At 51.0% G+C, this 25,797-nt stretch overlaps 1 protein-coding gene across 4 annotated transcripts in view; it reads left to right on the top strand.

Annotated features, from left to right (window-relative positions):
* Nucleotides 1-25,797, top strand: part of ACTN1 (actinin alpha 1) — a 98,827-nt gene that overhangs the window by 37,444 nt on the left and 35,586 nt on the right. For 3 of the 4 annotated variants that reach the window (XM_055437374.2, XM_055437376.2, XM_055437375.2), the window contains exons 2-3: nt 16,228-16,342; nt 20,800-20,919. In XM_055437374.2, the coding sequence (XP_055293349.1) occupies nt 16,228-16,342; nt 20,800-20,919 (235 nt within the window). The other variant, XM_088839512.1, reaches the window with a different exon arrangement.

Consider the following 25,797-nt stretch of genomic DNA (forward strand, 5'->3'; position numbering starts at 1 on the left):
ATCCTACGGAGCCCGGTTCAGATCTCAGCTCTGCCTGTCACTAGTTGCGTGACAGGGAAGGTTGTTGAATGCTGTTGACCCTCGCTTTGCTCCGCTAGCGCAGGGTCATTGAGTAGATTTGCTGAGATAGCGCGTGCCTCCCTGAGTGGTAATAATAGTCCACATCTTTGAGCAACTCCGAGACCTTATTTCCTCTCTCCTCCCCTCCTCTCGGGGCTCCCAGAGGTCCACTTTGCCTCCATTGTCCTCTCCTTGAGTTTGAGGGCTTAACGCTGTCCTTTCCTCTGGAACAAGGTTTGGGGGAGGCTGCCTCTCTCATGCCCTGCACACTTTCTGAGCTGAAGTCCGGAGCTGGGAGACATAGCGGGTGTGGATCTCCCAGCTCCCTGGAGGCTGTGCGCACACTCACCCACAGACAGTAGCCCCGTGTCCCGCCTCCTCCCAGCACTTGGTCAGGTGGGCCTGGCCAGATCTGCCTACGGCTGCTCTTCTTCCCACCCTTCCAGAGATGTGGAAGTTTCCACAGACATTTCGGGTCCTGATCCCCCTGCCGCCCTGTCCCTTGAGCCGGGCTGGCCACGCTCAGGTGTTGGCTGGCCGCCTGGCCAGCAAGCCTGCTGTGCTGGGTTGCCGGCGCACCTGGTCTTGGCTGGGTCTTAGTGGAGACTGGGACGGTGAAGATGACTTTGGGCTACGTCCACCTGAGCCTGGGTGGCATTTTTCACAGCCCACAAGTTGCCCATGATTTCTTAATAAAGGGGTTTGGGGGTTTCTGTGCTGCTTTATGGAGGGTCTTCCCAGGTGGCACTAGTGGTAAAGCGCCCTCTTGCCAATGCAAGAGGCATAAGAGATGCAAGTTTGATCCCTGGGTCAGGAACATCCCCTGGAGGAGGGCATGGCAACCCACTCCAGTAATTCTTGCCTGGAGAATCCCGTGGACAGAGGAGCCTGGTGGGCTATAGTCCATGGGGTCTCAAGGAGTCGGACACGACTGAAGACCCTTTGCACGCATGCACGCGCGTGCCGCTTTAAATGTGCTATGTCTGTATTTTGGGAGAAGAAACTTTATTTTCCTGGACATTGGGTGAGGAGATTGATGTTGTTAGGCCCCTCGACTCATGGCCCACTTGCGGGTCCATCCATGCAAGGCCACTGCATAAAACATATCATGTTTTACCCTAAAATCTCCCTGCGATGGTCATGCCGTTAGTCCCCCACCCCTCCCCTGCCAACACAGATGACAGAGTGATGCATGTTCTCCCAAGGACCCCAGTGGTCACTGTGTGAGAATTTCTTTGAGAGATTTCCTGGGTGGATTGTTGGGCAGGTACGTGTTGCACCGCATAGTGTAGCAGTGGCTTGCTCTCCAGCATGGCTGCACAGCCCACCCTTCCAGCCAGGCACCAGGTTCTCCCGGATTCCTCAACCACAGTGGTATTTGGGGTAGTCACTTCTGTAATTGTTTGCCAGTCTCTTGGGGGTAAAGGGCGAATTATTGTTTTATGTGCAACTGAGGAGGAATTCTTAAAGTGCCAAGCCTTCTGTTCCCTTCCTCCATTCTGTGTTCCTGAAACCAGACACTTCCTCTTCGGTATGGAGTGATTGCAGAAAGCCCCGACTCCCCAGGGAGTGGCAGTTTATAGACAGTCTGTTCATGCTTCGTCCTCCCCCCGACCCAGCGTGCACATCACCGGTGTGGGTCCTTGTGGCTTGCCATGCTTGTGCAGCTGCTGGGTTCTCAGCTTGTGCCCCCTGCCGCCTGCTTTCTGCTTAGGGCATCTCTGGCACCCTGAAGGCTCTGGGTTCCCTGGAGCTTTGAACTTTCTCTTGGGAGGCTGTGTTTCTACCTGCATTCGGTGTGAGGGCATGTGGCGGTCCCTCGGGAGGGAGGTATGGGCGGCATCGTAGCATAGGTGTGGGTTCTGGGCTGAGGTTGGCTTACTGATCATATGTCTGTGATTGGATCAAGGAGCCCAGCGCCAGGAATTACTGGGGCACAGGGCAGGCTGGTGCATGCTGGCCCAGACTCAGGCACTCACCGGGCACCCGGGCAACCTCTGTAACCCATGGATGGTCCAGGTGACCATCTAGAACACACAGGCAATTCCATGGACCCAGAGCATTTCCTACTATCTCAGTCCTTTCTGTGAGCATCTGTCATTTATTTCTTGTATTTAAATAGGGAACTCTAGATATTATTAACAACTTATCATGTGCTAGGCTTTTTGCAAGGGCTTCCCAAGTGCGCAGTGGTAAAGAACCTGCCTGCCAGTGTAGAAGGCACGAGAGATACGGGTTCAGTCCCTGGGTTGGGAAGATCCTCTGGAGGGAGGGCATGGCAACTCACTCCCGTATTCTTGCCTGGAGAATCCCGTGGACAGAGGAGCCTGGTGGGCTACAGTCTATAGGGTCACACAGAGACGGACACGGCTGAGTGAATGAGTGCACTCACACAAGCTTTTTGCAAATGTTAGCTCATGGAAACCCCTTAACAGCCCAGGGAGAAAGGCTGAGGCTCAAAAAGGGCAAGAATTTGCTCAGGTCTCAGTGTTAGTAAGTGGCAGACCCAGATCAAATCCAAGTCTTCTGCCCCCAAACGCATCCTCTTAAGCATGACGCCCATGGTCCCTAGTGTGGTCTCTAGGCCAGAAGCATCAGCACCAGGTGGATTGTTGTGGGAAATGCAGTTTCTCCCCCTGTCCGTTAACTATGGAAGCAGAAGTCTGGAGGGATCGGTAAATCTGTTCTAGCGAGCCCTCCAGGTGATTCTAATGCGTGTTCAAGTTTGAGAACCACTGCGTGGAGCTACTCTGCTCCACGTTTTCCCTTTTATGTGTTTGCTGCCCTACTCTTGTGTCATTGGGCCGATCAGTGTAAGCTCAGACTTTGGGCCTTGGCCTCTCTTTGGGGGTTTCTTGCTCACTAGAAGAGGTGCAGCGGCTATCTCTATTGGGTCTGGGGCCTCTAGGAACCCCTCCCATGTCCCTGAAAGCATTGTGCAGAGCTGATGCCCCCACTGCCTCCAGCCCCAAGCCTCTGGAGGTCAGAGTTCCTGACCCTGTGCCAAAGGAGATGCCTCGAGAGGGCAGGGGTCCCAGGGTTGGACTGTGGGACAGGCCAGAACAGAAGCTTCAGTCCAGCGGGTTATTCAGGGACGCAGAGAAGGGACTTGGGAAACTTCTTGATCCAAGCATTGTCTCTTTTCTGCAAATTTGTAATAAGTGGTTTGACCTCTGGAGAGTCTCTCCCATGGGGAGCTTGGAGCCTGGGCAGAATCCTTGTTCCCAGTCAGCAAAGCTAGCACACTCAGTTGAAATGACCCTGGTGAGAGAGGGGGTCGCTAACTGTACTGTATTTTACTTTTTGAGCCCCCACCATCCGTCTGGTACTGTGCTCTTTAATTCTTATCACAACCCTAGGAGGGGGTGGATTGTTTATTCCCATTTCACAGATGCAACAATTGAGGCTTCAGACTGTAAAGCTGAGAGTCACAGCTCAACCACACAGGGGAGTCAGGTTAGATGCTTGAGGCGGCCAGACCACAGATTCCCATATTTTATGAATACCAGGCAGGGCCTGATCCTTGTCATTTGGGGAAGTTCTTTACGGAATTGAGTGGCCCGTGGCTCTCAGCCTCGTGCCAGGAAAACCAAATGACCTCACATGTGAATGGCTTTTCCTTCTTTGGGGAAGGTATGTGCAGGGCATTCCTGTGAGTTGCAGCCCACGTGGCCTGTGTGCTGTCAGAGCTGCAAGGGCCAGACTCGGACTCCAGACATGGGGGAGGTGTCACAGGCAGGCCCACCCTTGGCTTGGCAGCGGGGAGCAGGCTGTTCTCGACTTGGGCTCCCCAACTGGTGTGAAGTGTGCCCAGGAAGAGCCAACAGGCCTTTCATGGCTAAGCGGGTGTCCTGGAGCGTGACCTGCTCTTTGGAGTCACCACTCTCTGGGGAAGCAGCAACAAGACCAGTGGTGCCTCAAGCCCACAGCCCAGGCCTGGCCCAAGTGCTGCATGTGGACCCAAGACGAGCTGAGGCCTCCCCTTGAAATCTTGGTCTCAGTTACTTAAGCGCCTAGAGAGGGCGGGGGTCTGGGGCCTGCCTTTGAGACTGGTTCCTTGCCAGTGAGCCAAAGATTTTTAAAAGACTTAGTGGGGTCTTGGAATATTTTCACTAAAAAAAAAAAACAAAAAAAGTTTTATTGATACATATAATTCAAATACCATACAATTCACCCATTTAAAATGTACAGTGTAATTTTTTTTAGCATATTCAGATATGTGCAACCATTACTGTAGTCAATTTTAGATCATTTTCATCACCTCCAAAAGAAAGACCACCCCCCCCCCCTTAGCTATCACCGACCCCCAGCCCTAAGCTACCACTATTCTATGTCTGCCTCTTGTAGATACATTTTTGGTTTTTTAACATCCAGAGAGCACTTAGTCTATGTCGGACACTGGGCTAAGCCTTCTGTGTTAGCTTACACAACCCTCTTTTAGAACAGCTGCATGGAATAAGCTTTTTTTTTTTTTTTTGGTTTTAGTCTTACTGATGTGGAGACTGAGGCTCTGCAAGTCCAGGATCTCAGAGCCTGTAGTGACAGAGCCTGCTGATGGCTGGACCTTTGCTGAGGCTCCTTCCTCCTGGGAGAGGCCAGGCTGTGAATGGCGGTGGACTGGTGGGGGCATCTGACACTCGTTGGCCTGGAGCTGGAAGGGAAGCTCTTGTTGCTTCACTGGGATCACACGCCACCTGACTGAAAATGGCCCTGAAATCTCTCAGCAGCCCCAGGTTCAGCTGGCACCTGCAGGAAGGCCGTGGGCTGTCTTCGGGGGGCCTCAGTGGGAAGAGGGGCCTGGAACACTTGGAGGGGCTGGGAGCTCCTCTCTCTCTAACCAGGACACGGTTATTAGGTCACATCTCCTCCTGGAATGAGCCATTTGGCCCCCTGTGCCGTGGCCACCCTCCGGTCATCTGGTGGTGTGTCTCCCCGAATGGGCTGCAGGTGGACGTAAACCAGAAACACGGGCCCCTGCTCCTCCTCCTCCTGTTCTCCTCTCCCTGGCCAGAGGCTGTTCTCAGGGTTTCCTCATTAGCAGGAGAGATATTACAGACCTCTTTCTTCCTAACTTGTAGAGCTCTGTGAATGATTAACTTTGGTCAAATAGAAAGGGAACAGGAAGCGAGAGCCGCAGGGAGCGGACACTGATGGGGCTCCTGTCCTGTCCTCACGCCTGGCTGTTCTGCATCCGTGGCTCTCACCTGACAACAGCCCTGCACATCATGATGTTCTGTATCCCCATTTGTCAGACAAAGCAACTGAGGCCACAACCGGTTCATTAAAGCCACACAGCCGCTGAGGGACAAAGGCCGGCTGGTTTAACATTTTTTAAAGCGTCTGTTGTGAACAGAGCACCAGACTGTCTTTAAGTACAGAAGATCTAATGTGGTCCTTTTTCATGCCTGCTAGGCTGTCATAGGTCTTGTTATCCCCATCTTACAGATGGGCATCCTGAGGCTGGGATTGAGAATTTTGTCCAGAGACACACACACAGCTAATGAAAGGTGTAGGTGGAGACCCGGCTCAGTTCAATTACAGAGTCCAGCTCCGTTGGGAGCCTCCAGCCACCTGCCTCTGAATTTCCGGTACCCCTGCATTCACCCAACTTGGGGGGAAAGCGGGTAGGGAGGTGCCCTCTCAGAGCAGAGGAAAACCGCCTAGTGGTTCAGCACCACTCCCAGGTGGGTGGGAAGTAAACAGATCTGGGTGGAGATGTTCTTGGGGACTCTGCTTTTCATCTGTGAGTGAAGCAGCTGACAGCTTGCTTTGAAAGGCTGGCGGCCAGCCCTTGATAAGTTAACCAGATACTCCTGTTTACGTTACCAGAACCCTGGGCATTGAGATCACTGCTGGCAGGCTTTTGCTTGGACAGCCCACCTAGTGCCCATGCCCTGGCCAGACTGGCCATGTGTGGGGGACAGAGGGAGAGAGAACTCTCCCTGGCTGGTCCCCAGTGACCTCCCCCGGGGCCAGCAGATGCTGCAGAGACCTCCAACCTGAGTTGATGCTTGAACATGGTGGCCAGAGTGGCAGAGGGGGTGGGCTCTGCCTGGCAGCCATGGCAGGGCCCCCGCCCAGAGGGGTGTGGTGGGTTGGGAGGCTGCTGAACTGGTATCTCAGGTGATGAGCCCTAGAGCCTAGACCAGGGTCCTGATGCCCTCCTTCAGGGAGGGGAAAACCATCCGATGAGAAGCCAGCTTGTATGGGAAGCCCTGCACTGCCTTCAAGAGGCTTAGAAGCTTGTTTGGGCTTTTCTAGGCTGCTGGGCCAGAGATTTCTCCTCTTTCCTGACAGTTTGCTGTCTGACTATTGAGGTGGACACGTGGGCATGATTGCTGCTTTACCTTCATGTCCTGCTCCCTAATTATGATGTTCCTTATAATATTTTACACTGATAAGGCACATTAGAGTTTTTCACAACCCTTTCTCTATATTTTATTCTTACTCATTCTTTTAAATAGGTGGAATAATTTTTCATTTATCAATTCTTTTTTTATTTGGAAGTGTGTGTTTTCTCTCTGATCGTTCAGGAACACTGACCCCACCCCACTGCCACTCCAAGTCCTCCTAGAGAAACCGGAAGTTCCCTTTGTCCCATCCCAGAGGTCCGACTTACCAGATAAATGTACACACTTCCAGACAGGCTTTTCTTATATTTGCATAGTTGTAAAAAAAACAGACCGATGACTGCACATGGTATAAAATTCAAAAGAAACAAAAGAGTATTCTGTGAAAAGCAAACGCCACGCCCTCCCCTGTCAGGAGCCTCCTACCTCCCCTCCCTGGAGGCAGCTGCTGTGCCAGGTTCTTGTGTATCCTTCCAGGGATATTCTGGCATAAAGCTTTTAGGGACTATCCAGTGAAATAATAACAGGTGTCTTGTTATGAGGGGTGGGCAATCTTGAGACCGAAACGCTGATCATGTATTGAGTCACTGAGATGAAACTGCTCCCGTGGATTTGACTGTATTGGCCTCTCTGGCACGGAGCAGAGCCCATCCATTGTGATCAGCCTTACACGGGAACAGAAGACCTCTGGCATGCTCTTCTGGGTTGTGGTTTTTACGCTTGTGTGTTACGATGGGACAAGTTGCCGGGCTTCAACCTGCAGGGTCTGAGGGATGCTTTTGAGGTTACATAGGTGGAAAGGGTTGGGGTGACTTATACCAGGTCACACTCATGCCTGGCTGAGCCGGGCATGAACGCAGGTTTCCTAACCCCTGTGCCTGGAACAGTAACTCCCCCTGAGTGAATTGGGGGCTGGTGTCGAGTGTCGGGATCCCAGGGGAGCGGGAGGATATGCCTGGGAGAGGTGTGGTCAGCACGTGAGTCTGGGGCCTGGCGGCCGGTGAGGTGGTACTGTTGTCTCCCACTCGCTGAGCCAGTCTCGATTGGCTGCAGGTGGGGTATCTTGTTTACCCTGCCGCAGGACCAGTGGACAGGTCAGCCAGGAGTAGATGGCCTGTACTGAGGGGAGTGAGTGCTGGCAGGCAGAAGGCCAGGGAGGAGATGGGGACCACCAACCACATTTGCAGATGGATGGGCAAGGAAAAAGAAAAGGTGTTGGCAATTCAGCTACAGGAGCGTGAGCTCTGCTGGCACTGGGATTTTGTTTCCATCATTTTTTCTCATTTGTGTGATCGCACATAGTTTTAAGCCTGTGGTGCATACGGTTTTGTATCCTGCTTTTTTGTTAATTGCATGTCAGCCTTTTCCCGTAATATATAGTTTCAGAACCCATCATTTTGGCCATCTAATGTTCCATTAAGTAGATGAACCATAATTTACTTAACTAATATTTTATTAATAGAATTTGGAGCTATTTCTAATTTTTTTCCTCTTAAGTAATGCTGGCAAGGATGTTTTTGTCCCCACAGCCCTCCTCTTTCTTGAGTGATATTTACCCAGGAGAGCGTCCCAGCTTTGGGCTCAGAGTCATGCCCATTTTAGCTCCCCTTGGCGAGGTGCCCGCCACCAGAGATGTGCCCCGCATCAGCCTGCCCACTGTGACGTGTTGTGGCTTTGCCACCGTACCTACCCTTTAATGGCAATTAGCAGAAAGTTCCATTTGCAGATGTTATAATGAAGATTGGTACCTTGGTTTGAGTTCACACAGCATGGGAGTGTATGTACATGAATGTGTGGGGGCACATCTATTGTTGTCCCTGGTGACAGGTGTGGGTCCCTGATCAAGCCCAAATGAGAAGAGCCCCTGTGGCCTCTCCCAGGATGGACCTTGAGTTTTTGATTCCAGATTCCCAGATGGCTGATGCCAGCAGTGGTCTGGGAGGAGTGTTGACCCTGCTGGGCGCAGCTGTCTGCTGAGTGCGTGTGTTAATGCACACGTTCCTGTGTGGTGACTCTGTTGTTAGGAGACTTAGAAAGGTTTCACGTTTTCCCACAGTGGAACCAGGGACCTTGTCAGTCTTCATTCAGATTTAGCCTGCCTGTGTCTTTGAGGGGGCTGTGGAATGTCTTACTTTTATATTGTCATAGCGTTAAAAAAATCTAGAAGTCCAGATTTCTGGCTCCTCTTCATTTGAGGTCTGCCACCTGAGGACCCATGTTCCCTTGTGGAGCCAAGGAGAGAAGCCTCCTGTCTCCTCACCACACCTGCCCTGGTACTGAAGCTGTGTTCTGATTGCCACTTACCAGCCTGCAACCAGTTCTTTGTGCCCATGTTGCTCTCCTGAGTAGAAACCCAATGGAGAGTCCAAGAGGGCCTTTGTTTCAAGAAAAATCCTTGAGTACACATGGAGGAGGCAAAGGCTCACCAGTCCCACTTTTCTTACGCTTGCCCATTGTGCTTTTATTAAACCTCTTTGTGCCTTGGTCTCCTCATCTGTAAAATGGGGAGAGTAATAGCACCTGCTTCATAATGTTGTCATGAAGATTGAGTTAAAAGGGCTAAAGCACGCAGAAGGGAATCCAGCACAGAGCGAGTGCTCAACAGATGTTAGAAGCTGCTGTTATTATTATTATTAATGGCATATGTGTCTGTTTCCTCTAGACTAGATTCTCAACCAAGGGGTGTTTTTCGGTTATCGCAACTTGATGTTACCTGCACGTAGTGGGAAGGTCCAGAAATGCTGCTAAACATCCCATGATGGGACAGGCCCCAAACCCTGAACAAAGTAGTAGCCAATCCAAAATATCAATGGTCTTGAGCTTGAGAAACTCCGCTCAGACATTGAAGCGTGTGATCCTTGGTCCAGTTGAACTCTTCAAACACATCTCTGAATCAGCTTTTCAAGGGCTGCTTTGTGTTTTCGAAGAATCAATATTATAAGGGACCTACTTAGCTCAGCCATGAGGGGGTGCTTCGTTGAGTCCTGTCTCAACACCTTCACCAAGCACTTGCCTTTGTTGGGTAACACATCCAGCGCTTGGTCTGTCCTTTATTACATTGAACTCTAGTCTTCCTGTCCTTCATCCTCGTAACAGTAGCTCCCATTTATCGAGCCTTATGTGTGGGTGATTGTGCTTAGCACTTGCTGCGTGTTGCCGCACTGATCCACAGCACCCTTCCAGGCATATTCTAATATTATACCCATTTTACTGATGTGGAGGTTGAGGGATGGAGAATTAAAGTCATTTGCTCAAGGTTACTCAGGGTCAGAGGTAGGATTAGAACTAGATCAATCTTGCTGTAGAATACACGTTCCTCACCATTGCTGCCTGCCTTGTTCTGCCCAGGGCTGCACCCAACGTGTTTATTTGCTTGTCCATAGGAGGGTCTTTCAAATATTTGGATGAGCCCCTGAGTCCACTCCTCTCTTCCTGGTCAGGGAGCCCCAGTTCCCAGAGTTCTCCTCAAAGACATGTTTCTGATCTGCTCATCCAGAATATTCTTTCATCTCTGGACAAGCAGCTGCCTGCCTCGGGACTCCCTTTTCCTCTCTCCCTCCCCCAGAGAGGCAGCCCACCCCTCGCGAGCTCTCCTGATGGTCCATCAACTCAAGACGCTGTTGGCCAGTGCTGACCGGAGTCTCTGTGGGTGGTGTTTCCGCTTCCCAGTGATCAGTTTCCCATGGCATGCCCCAAGATTCAGTTCACCTGTCTGCCCTTGGTTCCGCTGTTCCTTCCAGCACCCCGCCCCCATCTGCCCCTGAAACCCCCATTGTCGTGGTGGAGCAGGAAGTATGTGGGGCTGGGAGTCAGGGGGCCAGGTGTGAACGTACCCCAGCTGTGTGGCTTAGGAAAAATCACTCACCCTCTCTGGTCCGCGTGTCCCAGTTGTAAAGGGACGGTTTGGCTCTGATGCGCCAAGCGTTTCTTCCAGCTCTAATAACGTTCTTTGATGACATGTGTTGAATAACATGAACTTGTAATAATTATCTCTCATTATTGTGGTAACAGTAATGAGAGGTAATTATGGAGCAGCCCCTGTGTTCCAGACCTTCTTTTCAGTGTTTTAAGAGGATTGTCTCAGGAAATTGTCCACCAACCCTGTGCTGTTATTACTCCGTTTTACAGACAAGTGCCTTGAGGCAGAGCCACATTGAGTCGCTTGCCTGAGGTTATCACCTGGCTAGAAATGGATGAGCTGGGATTTACCTTGTCTTCTTCAGAGTGATTGAATCCTTCCAGTCTCTTGGATTCCTGCTCTGTGGAGTGATTTTCATTTTCAGTTAAAAAAAAAAAAATTGGCTGCACTGTGTGGCTAATGGGATCTTAGCTTCCCAACCAGAGATTGAACCCATGCCCTCAGCAGTGGAAGAGTGGAGTCCCTCCAGGGAGTCCCTCTGGGAAGCGGTCTTAAGCAAGTCCTGTGACCTTCCTGTGCTCAGCATCTTGTGCTTTACTCCTTGTGTTTCCCTCCTCCCACCAAGGTCACGACCCTAAATACCGCTTGACTTCAAAAGCTCAGCCCCTGACTCATGCTTATGGGGTAACCCTCTGTACCCCAGATCCCAGCTGGGTGTGATTATTCAGACACCTTTTAGAATCTAAAATATAGTCAGTAATGATGGTAGTGACTGCTGCGTGCATACTTAATATATTTCAAACCACATTAGTATTATGTTATCATAATTAATAAAAATTAACAACTTAGTATGTTAATATTAGCTTTTCCTGATTTTTTTTTTTGTGTGGTAAGATACACTGTATTGTTTAATCTTTACTGCAGTCCTGTCTGGTAGATGCTATTGTCCCCCATTTACAGATGTGAAAACTGAGGCTCAAAAAGGCCTGTGGGGCTAAAGTCACATGCTAGTGCATCTGAGCTGGGAATTAGGGAAAGCATGTTCTCGAAAGCCATTTGCCTTTTCAGTACATTTTAAGGAAATATAGGGAATGTCCTGACAATCCAGTGGTTAGGACTCGGTGCTTTCATTGCCAGGGGCCTGGGTTTGATCCCTAATCGAGGAACTAAAAATCCCACCAGTCACATGACTCTTCCCCACCCCCCCACCCACACCCCCCGCAAAAAAAGGAGATATATGGACAGGATACTTGTTAAAGATGTAATGGAAAGCCCTTAGAGGATCTCGTGTGAAAGCAGGATTGTGAGACCCACAGAGAATGTAGACAGAGTTGCTTCTCTGTCCATCATCTCCATGGACTTTGACTCAGCTCCTGTGTCCCATACTCCCCCACCCACCGTTGGAGCCGAGCTAGGACCGTTTGCAGCCTTGAGCTACAGTGCTGGATAGTTACCCTCTTTGTCTCTTAAAATCACCTTCATGCCAGACAACACGTGGGTGGATTCTTCCAGGTCAGTGAGAAGCTGGGCAGCAGTTAGGGTCCTCTGCCAGCCCCTTCCTCTCTGTCCAGCATCCTTCAAGGCTGTGCAGTGGGGCTGGAGATGGGTGAAGGATGAGAAGGGAGTGAGCCCTACTTTAGCTCCAGCCACCCTTCCAGCATGGAGCCCAGGCCCTTTCCCTAAGACCCGAGCTGTCTGCACACCCGAGCTCATTCTCTAGCAAAGTGGGTCCTGGTAGTCTGTCAGCTCGTATCTCCTTTGTCTGAGACAAAACATGGACCCCTGACAGAGCTCTTGGAGCAAGGGGAAGCTCGGATGGGGCAGGGCCTGGTTGGGAGTGAGGCAGCAAGATGCCATCTGCCTTTATTTGAAGTCAGGCTGGATTGTAACCCTCCTGGGGCAGCCCTGCCTGCCACGCTGGGGCATCTGGGCTGGAGGCCGTGGGTCCAGGGTCTCTAGCATGGGCGTCCCCTGTGGCTGGTGGCTTTTCCTCCTGCCCAGGGGCGGGTACCTCCATCAGTCATAATTTGAGAGCTGGGGCTTCAGGACCAGGGCCTGCTCTTGGCATAGGAGAGTGTCTGCGGTATGCAGGGAGGACCTCGCTCCTGACTTTGTTGTCTCCTCTCCCGGGGCCCTGTCAGCCTCCTCTGCTGGGGATCCACAAGGCCATGGTCAAAGTCATAGGCTTTCTGCCCCCTAAGTGCGCTTTTAGCTCTCTTCCCATAACACATCGGGCCAGTTCAATAAAAGAGTTCTCAGACACAAGGTGTCATCTTGGGGACACTGTGCATTGGTTGCACGGATGGAACCCAGGACCGAGCTGGGTGGCTGGAGGGAGGAGGGTGTGGGCTGGGAGCACACAGGGCTGAGTCCTCTGAGGTCCATCCCCAGGGAGGTTCTGGAAGATTTAGTTTTCTCCTTCCTCTAATCATTTATTGAGCATGTTCTAAGTGGCAAGCACTGTGTAGATGTTTTCCAGTTAATCCGCCTGATATTTATAAAGTGCCGACATTACCCCTATTTTGTGGCTCAGGGACCTGAGGTTTAGGGAGGCGAGTCTGCAGTCACACAGCTGGTGAAGAGTGGATCTGAGTGCTAAACCGGATCTGGTTCCCCCCAAGTGCATGTTCTTAATCACTGAGTTACTGTTTCCTCCATGACCCGAGCTTCGAGCGGGGTGCTGCTTGTTGGGGAGGCGCTCAGAGGCCCCTTCCTGGCAGTCACCTATTAGGGTCAGGACGGGGCCTTGGGGTCTTAGGCCAAGTGCGGCCCCCGCGGCCTCAGAGGCAGGCCTTTGTGGGGGGGAGACTGGGCAAGCACAGGTGCGTGTCAGCCTCCAGAGCGCCAGGAAATGGGGCTGGCTGCTCTCAACAGCACTTTTCCTCTTGCCAAAGCGGTATCTTTTTATCTCTTCCTCCATCCTCTCACCCCATCCCCTCTCCACAACTGGGTGGTCAACAGTGAGATTTCACGGTCCCCCTAACTGAGGATGTTGGCGATTCCCACCAGGACCCCGGCACCACTGGACCTGAAACGCTGTCTGAGCTGCCGGGGTGATCCACTTCCTGCCAGGTCAGCAGAAACCCCAGGCAGAAGCTAAAGTTGGGCCTGGGAGGGAGATGAGGGGAAGGTACTGTGGAAGTGCAAGATGGTGGTAAATGACGCGCCCTCGGTACCGTAGAGTGGGGTGACACCCAGTGCATGTATGGACACATGACACCTGGGAGAGAACAAGGAACCACAAACAAAATTATACTTACTGTAAAGATTTAAAAGTTCTTTAATTTTTTTTGCATCAAAAAATTTACAGCAAAATGAAAAACTAAGTAGCCTCTCATTCCCTGCTAGGTTTGAAATGCTAGCACGAGAGGAAGGGGACCCAGTGAATACTCTTTTTTTTTTTTCCTTTATTGAAATTATTTATTTGGCTGTGCTAAGGCTTGGTTGCAGGATCTTTGATCTTCATTGCGGCATGTGGGATCTAGTTCCCCAACCAGGGATTGAACCTGGGGCCCCCCGCATTGGGAGTGTGGAATCGTAGCCGCTGGACCACCAGGGACATCCTATAGATACTGTTTCCTGTCCTGCTGTATCGTCCTTCCTCTGAGCCAGAGGGTTCCTGGGGGTCCCTGAGAGCTGTCAGCCCCTTGCCCTGTTACCTTTCAGGTGTGGTTGGATCTTCCTGGATCCTCACACTTTGCATTGCTTCCTCACTTGTTCCCTCACTCAGCTGTCTCGTTTTTACATTCACCAGAGTGTCTGGTGCACAGGGCAGGGACTTTTGTTACTTTGCTCGGTGCTGCATCTGTGACTCTGTGCGCTGAGACTCTAGGGTGAGCACTGAGTCCAGGTGTGAAGCTGACCAGTGGCCACCTTGCAGTGGGATTAGAGCAGTGATGGAGGAGATGCAGAGTGTCAAGGGCTGACGCATCATCCGATGTGGTGGGTGGCTATCCGGAAGGCTTTCTGGAGGAGGTGATCTCTTAGCCCAGTCTTAGAAGAAAAGTGTGATATAGAGGACACTCCAGGCTGAGGAGTCACTGTGCGTCTCCTGCCCACCTTCAGTCTGTATGTCAGGTTCATCAAACTTTGGGACAGCCCACACATCCCTCTTGCCTATCATGGGAGTGGGCTTGCCTGTGGAGTAGAGATGTGTTTGCAGGGAGAGAAAAGAGTACCCTGTGTTGCTGAGTGCCTAGTGAAATATGATTTAAGAATGAGGCCTGACTTTTCCTGGTGGTCCAGTGGATAAGAATCTGCCTGCCAGTGCAGGAGACCTGGGTTCGATCCCTGTTCTCAGAATCGGAAGATCTCACATGCCTCGAGAAAACAAAGCCCATGTGCCACAGCTACTGAGCCTGTGTGCTGCAACTACCAAAGCCGGTGTGCCCTCAAGCTGGCAGTGAAAAGCCCACACCCCTCAACCCCCACTCATCACAACTAGAGAAAGCCCAGGCACAGCAGCAAAGACCTAGCAGAGCCATAAATACATACACAAATAACAGAAAAGGAATGAGGCCCAGTGTTGGGCGAATGTCATAATGCAGCCTCCTCCCGCCTCCTGTGTGACTGCTGTCTCCTCTTCTTGCTCCAGGCTCTTCAACTCCTGCTTACAAACCTGCTCAGCCATTTCTTCTCCCCGGTCATCCTGCCCTCCTCCTGCCCATTTTTGCCACTTCACTTTGGAGTTCCCCAGGGGAAGAGGAAGTGGTGGTGGGGGTCACGAGTCTGGTGACTTTTCCGAAGAGGAGGAGTATTTCTCGCATGGCTGCTGCTGTTTTGATGAATAGCTCACTCTCACCATTGCCACTTGGCAGCGTGGGTGGGGAGAGACCTGGCTGGCCCTGCTGGGGGTGATGGAATGTTGGCTCTTGAGCCCCTTTATCACTGAGAGTACCATTTGGTGCAGAGAAGTCTGGAGTCGGCAAGGAATAGTTTGGATCTAAAGCAGGAGATCTCTTCTCTCTGTGAGCTGGGGAGAGGCACTTGCCCAGGTTTTGTTTGGATGGGCCAGTGAAATTGAAGCGCACGCTTTTTATTTCTCGTGTTTGTTGAGTCACGCTGTTCCTTGAGTGAGCCAGCAGGAGGTGCTTTTGGCCTGGGACAGCTTGGTTGGTGACCTGCCTGATCATCTGCTTAAGACAGAATACAGAAGCTTCAAGGTTGCTGTTCTCTCCCCACAGATTAGAAAATTACAAAATGGTGATCTTTCATTTAGTCTCCTGATAGTCCCTTTTAAAAAGTCTTGCTCAAACTTTTACGGTTTAAGGTGCCTCCACCTCCCACCCCCAGTATACACACATACACCATGGGGTACTTACCTTTCTCTCCTTATCCGGACACTGTTCCTCTGAACTCTGTCCCCAGTAAACCTGATTAATGCTCTCCATTAGCTAGCTGCCAAGTGGGCAAGGATTTAATAAATTTATTTACCCTAAGGTGCTAATGAGGCTTAATATTTTACCTCTGGGATACTCCACCTTTTAACTGTGAAGATCGATACTAAGCTTTAAAATCTAAGAGGTAAACTGCCAAGAATAGACTCATACCACTTCTGAATGTGGGTGGGGATAATGGTTTTGGAATAAGGTCGGGAGGGTGGACTTTAAAAGGAGGGTGCTGCTTTATCCATCCCACTGTGCCTACCCGTGCTGCTGGCCCTGCAGGGAGACCCCTCAGCTATTGCCCTGCGATGAGGTGGAGGAGATTGTGTGGGAAAATGATGCTGAGAGGTTTTATGGGCTCTACCGAATGGATTTCTTGCCCTCTTTGACCCCATCAGATGTCTTAACCAACGAGGATGACAACACCAGCCCAGTTGGCACCTTGCACAAAACAACCGGAAAAATGACATGAGGCAGCCGGGTTCTGGGGACACAGTGAGGCCCTTGTGAGAGCCTCAGAGACCTTGTGACTTGTGGGAGAGCCTGACCACTTGCTCTTCTTTCCTTCCTGTAGACGTTTACAGCATGGTGCAACTCCCACCTCCGAAAGGCAGGAACACAGATCGAGAACATCGAGGAGGACTTCCGGGACGGCCTGAAGCTGATGCTACTGCTGGAGGTCATCTCAGGTGAGCTGGTCTTGGGAGTGCCAAGGCAAAGGTGATGCCAGACGGGTAGGGTCACCATGGCCCAGGTTCAGACACTGCCCACTGGGTTCTGCCTCTTTGGGAATGCTGCCCCGACACCTCTGCTTTTGCTCCATCTTTGGCTGAGGCTAGCTTTGGAACTTTTGACAAAGTGGGAGATGGCATGTGATTTCTTACCCTGAGACTGAGTTTTGGCTTGGCTCTGCTGTTGACTATCTGTGTGTCCTTGGACAAGTCACTGCCTTTCTGCCTCAGCATCCTTTTTTGCATAAAGAGCTGTCTGAAGTTTGGTTTCTGTCATCTCTTCTCCAAGGCTAGAATTCTTTGGTCAGGAAAGCAACTACATCTGACCATCTCCAAATGCTGGCTCCTCTGCTACTTCTCCACCTATATCAAGGTGATCCTAGCCCCCAGTTTGGCATTTGGATGTCCAGATGTCTGGAGGGACAGCTCCTCTCTCCAATGCCTTGCTCCACTTTCTTATAAATACTTTTCTCCACCATCCCTTAAGGGTTGGAGGTCCTTGAGATTCTAGCCTTGGCTTCCACACTGGGCAATCTTAGCTGCTTTCTTCACTGTATCTTCCATCTTGATGCCAGTGAGTCCTAGACTCGGGTCGGTCCAGCCTTCTCCTTGGAGCCTCCTCTTAAATACTGAATTGCACTGGGCATCTCCACACATTTGTGCCCCAGGCTTCAATACTGTGCTCCATGCCTGACCCTCGCAAACCTCTTTTTCCTCCTGCAGTCTTCATCTTGTTCTTGTAAGCCTCGTTCAGCAATCTTAGACAGCTCTTCCTTTGGCGTTCAAGTTTCATTCATTCTGTTCTGTTCTCCTTCTTTGACTTCTGCTACGCAGATATTGTGCCTGCATTAGCTCTCACCTAGCTGATAGCCAGAGGCCTTTGACCCCTCCTCTCAGCTCCCCACTTCTCACTGCCCTCCATCACCCACACGTAGCCAGAGGGTCCACCTAATAGCCCACATATGGTTGCACTGTTCCCTGCTTGAAACTTTTCAGTGCCTCCCTGGAGCTTTGTACCTGCAGCACACATTCCTTAATATAGCTAGCAGAATCCTTCATGAGCTGGCATTTGCTTTGTTTTCGACTAGCTATTCCCAAAAAGGTGTCAGACTTCAGACTCTGCCACAGGAAGACATGCAGCCCTCCCCGTGTGTGTGTCTCCCTGCTCTCTGTTTTCGGTGCTTTTGCACAAACTCTGGCTGGCTTCTTTGCCCCTCAGTGCTTTAAAATATTTCCACTGCGGGTGGGGGTAGGGAGTGTGTGTGTGTTGAAATATACATAACTTAAAATTTACCGTTCGGGCCATTTTTAAATGTGCACAGAGGCGTTGAGTACATTCACATTGTTGTGCAACCGTCATCACCAATACTCATCTCCAGACTTTTCATCATTGCACACCGAGATGCCATGCCAGCATTAACTGCCAGCTGCCATCTCCTCCTCCTCCCAGCCCCTGCCCACCAGCATTCTACATTCTGTCTCTGAACTTGGCTATTCTAGGTCTCTCATATTAGTGCAGCCCTGTAGTGTTTGTCCTTTTGTGGCTGACTTATTGCCTTTAGCATAAGGTGCTCATGGTTCCTCCATGAAGTAGCATGTTATCAGAGTCTCCTTCCTTTTTAAGACCAGACAATATTCCATCGTGTACACATGTTCCACATTTTGTTTATTCAGCATCTGTCTTTCACACTTGAGTCGTTTGCACGTTGTGGGTATTGTGAGTGATACCGCGACGAACATGGGTATACAGACACTGTGCACGTCTGTGCTTTCACTTCTCTTGGGTATGTACCCAGAAGTTGAATTGTTGGATCCTAGGGTAATTCTGTGTTGAATTTTTTTCAGGAACTGCCATATATTTTCCTCTAACTGCCTTTTATTTATTTTTTTAATTTTAAATTTATTTTTTTAATTGAAGGATAATTGCTTTACAGAATTATGTTGGTTTCTGCCAAGCATCAACATGTATCAGCCATAGGTGTACATATGTCCCCTCCCTGTTGAACCTTCCTCCCGTCTCCCTCCCCATCCCACCCCTCTAGGTTGTTGCTGCTGCTGCTAAGTCGCTTCAGTCGTGTCCGACTCTCTGCGACCCTATAGATGGCAGCCGACCAGGCTCCGCCGTCCCTGGGATTCTCCAGGCAAGAACACTGGAGTGGGTTGCCATTTCCTTCTCCAATGTGTGAAAGTGAAGTCACTCAGTCGTGTCCGACTAGTAGCGACCCCATGGACTGCAGCCCACCAGGTTGTTACAGAACTCTAAATGCCTTTTAGAGTGTCCTTCTTACCTCTTCCTCCAACATTTCTGAGTTTAAGCCAATCTGGCATTGTTCTTTTTCATTTTTTAAAACTCAGTTTAGGCATCTCCTCCAGGAAGGCTTCCCTGACCACCCCCCCTTCTGTTCCTGCTTTGAGTGCCTGCCCTCCTCTGGGCTCCTGGGACACATCGTTGATTCCCCTGGCGCGTCATTTGCCACACAGCAGGATCATTTCTGGCTCGTGTGTTTTCTTCCCACTGCACTCCTGGCCCCGGAGGGCGGGGACACACTCGTCTTGTGTCCCAGGCGCTCAGATCTATATACTTGGCCGGTAGGTGATGCTCAGCAAATACTAGAATGACCGAATGACCAGCTGGGCTTTTCCGAATACCTCCCAGGTGCTTGCACTGAACGGGCCTGTGCACGTCTGTGAGGCGGCTCTTCTGTTTCTTGGGGTGGGGAGAGACTGAGTCATTGAGACGATGCCTTCTCCTCCCTGAGTGTCTCTGGAGATGGTTAGAATGACAGGAAAAGGAAGGGGGGTCCCCCCCCTGCAGGGGGACCTCTGTCGCCTGCAGACGTCCTCCGAGTGTGGTCCTGGACCACCCAGCAAAATCAGCAGGACTACTTAGCCACATGTGGGTTCCCAGACCTCACCCCAGACCTCCAAAGTCAGACACTCAGGAGGAAGGGGAAGGAGGCCAGATGCCTACAGTCAGCAGTTTCTCCAGGTGATTTTGTGTGGACCGAAGTCCCAGGACTTTGCTGCCTCCCTCCTCTTGGAGGAGCCCTGTTCCAGCCATTGAATACAGCTGGCAGTCAAGCTGGTGAGCTCAGGCTTAGCAGGACCTAAAGGCTGGGGCTCTAGTGGGAGCAGCCCTCGTGGGGTGGGAGGGTCACAAGGTACTGCCTGCATCCCTCCCGTTGGAAGGGAGCCCTGGGGCATCTCATCTGCCCAGGGGGGCAGCAGAGTACCTTCCCTGAGAGGGTGGGCTGTGGCCACAGCCTTGGGAAAGCCACACGTGGGAAGTCTTGATTTAATAGTAAAAACCCAGCTGGGCTTCCCTGGATGCTGCCAGGCCAGGTGACATCTGTAGCAGGAAGTCTGTTCTGTGGAAGTTTGGTAGGGGGCTCCTTGGAGAAGTGCTGCTCTGAGAGGATGAGCATGGCCCAGCATCAGGGCCACCATGCCCCTTCGGATCTCTCAGCCAGGCTGTTGATGTGCTCGGAAGTGGGGTGGAGAGGGTGCCGCTGGGCTGGGCTGGAGACTGTGGTGGGTGTAAGGTCCTGAGTTCAAGGATGGTGGTTCTCAGACCTCGCGGAGACAGAAAGCTGTGTACCCCTTCCCCAGGTCTGGGCACACATTACATGTATACATTTTTCAAATGACTTCAGGGGACCCCTGGACACCTCCTTCCTGTTCTCTGAGCAGGGTATTTGGAGAACCAGCTCATCAACCCCTGCTTTCCTGAAGCTTCTAAGCATAAGCACTGAACCGCAGAAGCTCCTGTGTGGGAAGCAGGGGTCCAGGAAATGGCCGCTGAGTGAGGGTGGAGGGTTGACTTGGAGCTGAGCTGAGAGTGCCCCTGGGCAGACAAGACAAGAGCCCGAGACTTGTCCTGGGCGGACAAGAGCTGTGGTTCTCAAATGAGAGAGGGGCTCTGTGGACAACGCACAGGGAACTTTCCCAAAATACCCTAGCGTGATCCACACACTCCCCCGGATCAAAACAGTCTAGGCTAGGAGTTCAGGGCCTTTGCAGATGCTGTTCCTTCTGCCTTGGTCACCATTCCCTGCAGTCTGGGTCTGCTGGCCTCCCGCTAAGAGGCCTCCCCTGACCGCCTCACAGCTCTTTCACCCTGCTACCTGCCCTCCCCCTCTGCAGTCTCTTAAAGCATTTGTTTTAGGCATTCCCTTTTGGCTTTTTGTTCATTTGTGTATGTTGATGTGCGTTGAAGGTCTGTCTCTCCTCCCGGACCGTAAGTTCATGAAGGCAGCAAGCTGTTTTGTTCACCCCTGCATTCTTAGCACACAGCCAAGTCCTTTGACATATTCTCAGGGCTTAATACAGGCTCGTTGAGTGGCTGCAAGCAGTTTAGAGCTGAGAAGTAGGAGAACAGCGGTTCACTTCCCATCCCTCCCTCTCCGTCTGTTCAGGTGAACGTTTGGCCAAGCCGGAGAGAGGCAAAATGAGAGTGCACAAGATCTCCAACGTCAACAAGGCCCTGGACTTCATAGCCAGCAAGGGGGTCAAGCTGGTGTCCATAGGGGCTGAAGGTGAGTATGGACTTCATAGCCAGCAAGGGGGTCAAGCTGGTGTCCATAGGGGCTGAAGGTGAGTAAGGCCTGCCCCCGGCTGCCCCCACCCCATCCCACCCCTCTGCGTCCAGCCGGATTCTACCCCCTCCTCTTGGTTCTCTCAGCCTTTTCTAGCCTGACTCCTAGACCCACACATCCGTGGGTGCATTTGGAAGTAGGGCTCCCAGCACCTGGCTAGTCAGTGGATCCTTCATGTAAAAACATCACTTTCCATCTAGTCTCTGTACCTTAGTGACCGCAACCCCAAACCCCCACCCCCTTCACCCCCCACCCGCCGCTGAATCCTAGCGCTGTGGGATCCGTGGGATCTGTGTGTGTGGAATGCCACCTCCGCCTTCTGCAGGCCTGGCTGTGCTCCTCTGTCCCACGCACAGAGTTCTGCGATCTGGGGAGAGTGGGTGGACACTGGTGCGTAGAGGGAGCCCCTGCAGGATGGCTGTCCAGAAGGCTTTAGGAACTTTTTCTTTTTTGGCCACACTGCGAGACGTGAGGGATCTTAGTTCCCGGACCAGGGATTGAACCCGTATCCCCTGCATTGGAAGCATAGAGTCTTAACTGCTGGACTGCCAGGGAAGTCCCAGGAATATTCTTAATAACATTTTCCTGCAGAGCAGCTTCTTGAATTTTTTCCCTTTAACTTAAGAAAAAAAATTTGTTTATACACCTGAAACTAACACCAGATTGTAAATCAGCTATACTTCAATCTTTAAAAATTGTTTAAAGTTCAGTTTAAACTATTATTAGCATGTTCTTAATGGTTAGAAGAAGGTGGCACAGTTTCTGGTGTGCGGTTCTGAAGGACTTGGGGAAGGTCAAGGTGATTAGAATAAAGTATCATAACCAGGCCCCATGAGGACTGTGTCCCATGGATTCATCAATCGATTGGGCATGTCTGTGGTGCCAGAGATTAAAAGGTGAGTAGTACACAGTCTCCACTCATTCATTCATTGTAGATACAACCTTGACTGTGATTACTGATCACTTGTTCTGCAGCAGGCACTGTGTACTAGTGATCTCATTTCATCCTCGCCCTATGAGATGGCTCTAATTGTTATCCCCATTTTACAAAAAGAAAAATGTGCCTAATGAAGATTAACTTGTCCAAAGTCCCGTCTTCAGCAAGCCGGAACTCAAATCCAGGTCAGAGTGACACTAGAGAAATGCCCGAGAGGGTGGCCTTTCCTTACAGAGGGTGCGGGGTGTTGTTCCAGTAAATTCATAGCAGCTGATCTTTTCCCTGGTTGATAATCTGAAAGTCCTCCTCCTTTCTTCTGAAAATTGAGGGGTTTGATGTAGCAAAATCTAACTGAGAAACTTGAGCACAGGGGCTGGCAAACTGCAGTCGGTGGGGTCAAACCTGGCTGACCCGGGCTTTTGTAAATATTGGAACACAGCCACACCCTTTTGTTTACATATTATTGGCTGCTTTCCTGCTACAGGCAGAATTGAATAGTTGTGTCAGAGACCATGTCCCTGCAAAGCTGAAAATATTTCCTATCAGGCCCTTTACGGGAAAAGCTTGTTGACCCTTGCCTTATCAGGGACTCGGGCTAGTACTTGAGGTCTCTGTGGGTGGTGCCTTATGTGTCCCATCCCCTGAGCTGTGAGGCAGAGATCATGTCTCCTCCATCCTTGTGGTCCCAGCTCCCGGTGGCATGATGCACACAGTCAGTGCTATGTAAATGTTTGGAGGGCTTGTGCGCAGCAGGGTACACAAGAAGAAAAGAATTGTTTGTTCTCTTAGGGAGGAATCAAGACTTGGCAGAAAAAGTTTCAGCCTAGCAGGGATGGGAAGCCAAAGAAATTACCACTCTGGTGGTCTGCTCCAAGCTCAGATGCTCCCTGGGGCAGGGAAGTGGAGGATGTGTGAGGTGGGCCAGATGTGTGAGGTGGGTGACAGTAGGGATGGGTGGGGACTGGGGAGAAGTGGGAAAAACACGTTCTTCTAAGCAGGGCAGCTGCTGTGTAGATCTAACCAATTGTTGCTGAGTGGGAATACATACCCAGTGTTGCCAGATGTTCTGATATTTTCAAAAGAAGCCAGAAATCCAGATTTTTAGAAAGGAGAATGTAACAACTACCATAATATATGTGTGTGTATATATATATAGGGAGAGAGAGTCCCAGGTGGTGCTAGTGGTAAAGAACCCGCCTGCCAGTGCAGGAGACATGAGAGACTGCGTCTGATCCTTGGGTCGGGAAGATCCTCTGGAGAAGGAAATGGCTTCCCACTCCAGTATTCTTGCCTGGAGAATCCCATGGACAGAGGAGCCCGGTGGGCTACAGTCCACGGGGTTGCAAAGTGTCAGACACAACTGAAGCGACTTAGCGTGTGCGCGCACACACACACACATATATAGTAGTAGCGTTAGTCGCTGCATTGCAGGCAGATTCTTTACCATCTGAACCACCAGGGAAGCCCGGGTGTGTGTTTGTGTGTGTGTCTGTGTGTGTCTGTGTGTGTGTGTGTCTGTGTGTGTGTGTCTGTGTCTGTATCTGTGTTTCTGCATGTGTCTGTGTGTGTGTGTGTGTGTGTGTGTGTGTCTGTGTGTGTGTGTCTGTGTGTGTGTGTGTCTGTGTTTCTGCGTGTGTCTGTGTCTGTGTCTGTGTCTTTGTCTGTGTCTGTGTCTGTTTGTGTGTCTGTGTGTGTGTGTCTGAGTGTCTGAATACCAAAGGGGAGGAAGAAAGGAGGAGATGGGTAAGAAGAGCACTTGCTGAGGCCCAGATCTGTGGCTGGCCAGACAGGACAGAATGCTTTAACAGGCTTGTAGTATCACCAGCCATATTATGCAGTCAAGGAAACAAAGGCTCAGAGGAGTTGCTAGAATGGAAGTGCGTAGTAAGTTGACCGCAGGCTCTGGGCCAGATGGCTTCCATTTGGCAGAATGCAGATTAAACCCTGGGGGTTTGGACTCCAGAGCTGAGGTCTAAACCTCTCCAATCACCAGGGCACTGCTGCCTCTCTGCAGGGGTCCAGGACAGAACCTTCATGTCTGATTTTCCTCAGCTGTGAAGTGGCGGGTCACACTGGCTGTGTGGTCTCAGCAGAGGGGTAAGGCGCACAGCCAGACAGGGGCATAAAGTCTAGCCACCACCTCTGTTCTCCCAGGAGGTCACTTAACCTACCTGGCTGGAGTTTTCTAGTTCCCTTGACACAGACCTTGCTTCTTGAAAGATTTCTAAAGCTGCCTTTAAAATGAGACATTCCAAGCCTTCCTGCTACCTTTAGGTCAAGGCTTCCCTCTTTGAAATCGTCTCTTCCATTTTAAGCCAATGCATTAATAATAACCTATATGGGAAAAGAATCTGGAAAAGAATGAATGTCTATATGTATAACTGAATCGCTTTGCTGCACACCTGACATTAACACATTGTAAATCAACTATACTGCAGTTAAAAAAAAAAAAGAGGCCGAGCACCAAGATCATGCCTGGACGGCCATGCTGCTGAGCCAGGAAACCGGACAAGGCCTAGAAAAGGTTTTATTTTAATGAAATGAAGTTTGCTGCTGTAGACTATCAAAGACAGAAGGAACTCTCCTGGGGTTGCGGTGGGGGGAGACGTTGCCAGTTATCCTGGCAGGGGAGCCTTGGGGACCAGATTTGGGCCCCAGTGAAAGACCCCAGACCTTTGAAGGATGAGCACGTGGGACAAGGTCTTGACTCCGGCTGACCCTGGGGGTAAGCACCAGGCCTGGAAGGGAGATCCTGTGGGCAGGCCGACTGTGGATAACATGTAGAACCTTAGGCGACAGAGTGGGTCCTCTGAGAAAGACCCCAAAGATGTTCAGGTGGAGGTCGGGGGCAAGGAGCATCCATGCCACAGGAGAGGTTAGAATAGATTCATTTCTTGTGTGATTGATTCTAGAATGTCTAGACTTCATGGGATTGAGACTTGACCTGGGTGAGTGGTTGGGATTTAACCAGATGAGAGCACCCGAGAAGGAATTTTCATTTTAAAATCTAGAGGCAGGGAAAGCCTGACAGCTGTGGGTGCCAGAGCCTGGGAGTGGGCTTGATGATTTAGCTTCTGTCCTTAGGTCGGATGGTGGCCATTGATCTGGGCAGGGTGACCCCAGGGTGGAGGGTCTAGTTTTCTACCACGTGGAGTTTCTTCAGCATTATCGATTCCACTATCTGAATACTGCCTGCCTGGAGGGGGCCAAGAGAGAGGCAGGTTCCGAGTAAAAGCAGGATATGAACAGCTTCATAGGTAGCTGTGGTCTAGGAATGGCATCTTCCCACATGCACAGCAGACTTTTGTTAATCTGTCATCATGGCCTTTCCCCCAGGGGCCCGGTTACAGCCATGGCACCCTCCTTTTGGACTCAGGGTATCAGGCCATAAACATAGCTGTGAGATGGACAAACTCACTCCAAACATAGAGAGGCCTAGTGAAAGGGTCCATTCTGGGGAGGCTCAGGTGGACACGGGGGATGAGCACAAATCGCTGTCTTTGCCTGTGCTTGGTTCCTTTGTTTCCTGGCATGAAACTGCTTCCTTGGTAGGAGTTGAGAATTCAGTAAGCAAACTCCCCAGGGGTTGGGTATTTCTGGAAGAGAAGAGAAGAAAGTTGGCAAGACCCAAAGAGGAAGCTGTCTTGTCTTCCTTGGCATTGGGAGGACCCTGAGCTCAAGGCCAGCAGGAGGCTGGGGTATTTAGCCTTTACGCTGGCAAAGACGAAAGGCATGAGGAGAAGGGGGATGATAGAGGATGAGATGGTTGGATGGCATCACTGACTCAATAGACATGAGTTTGAGCAAGCTCCGGGAGATGGTGAAGGACAGGGAAGCCTGGCGAGCTGCAGTCCATGGGGTCACAAAGAGTCGGACATGAC

The sequence above is a fragment of the Moschus berezovskii genome, chromosome 9 (assembly GCF_049115385.1).
Source record: "Moschus berezovskii isolate FMDL1 chromosome 9, NW_MosBer_1.0, whole genome shotgun sequence".
Lineage (NCBI taxonomy): Eukaryota > Metazoa > Chordata > Mammalia > Artiodactyla > Moschidae > Moschus > Moschus berezovskii.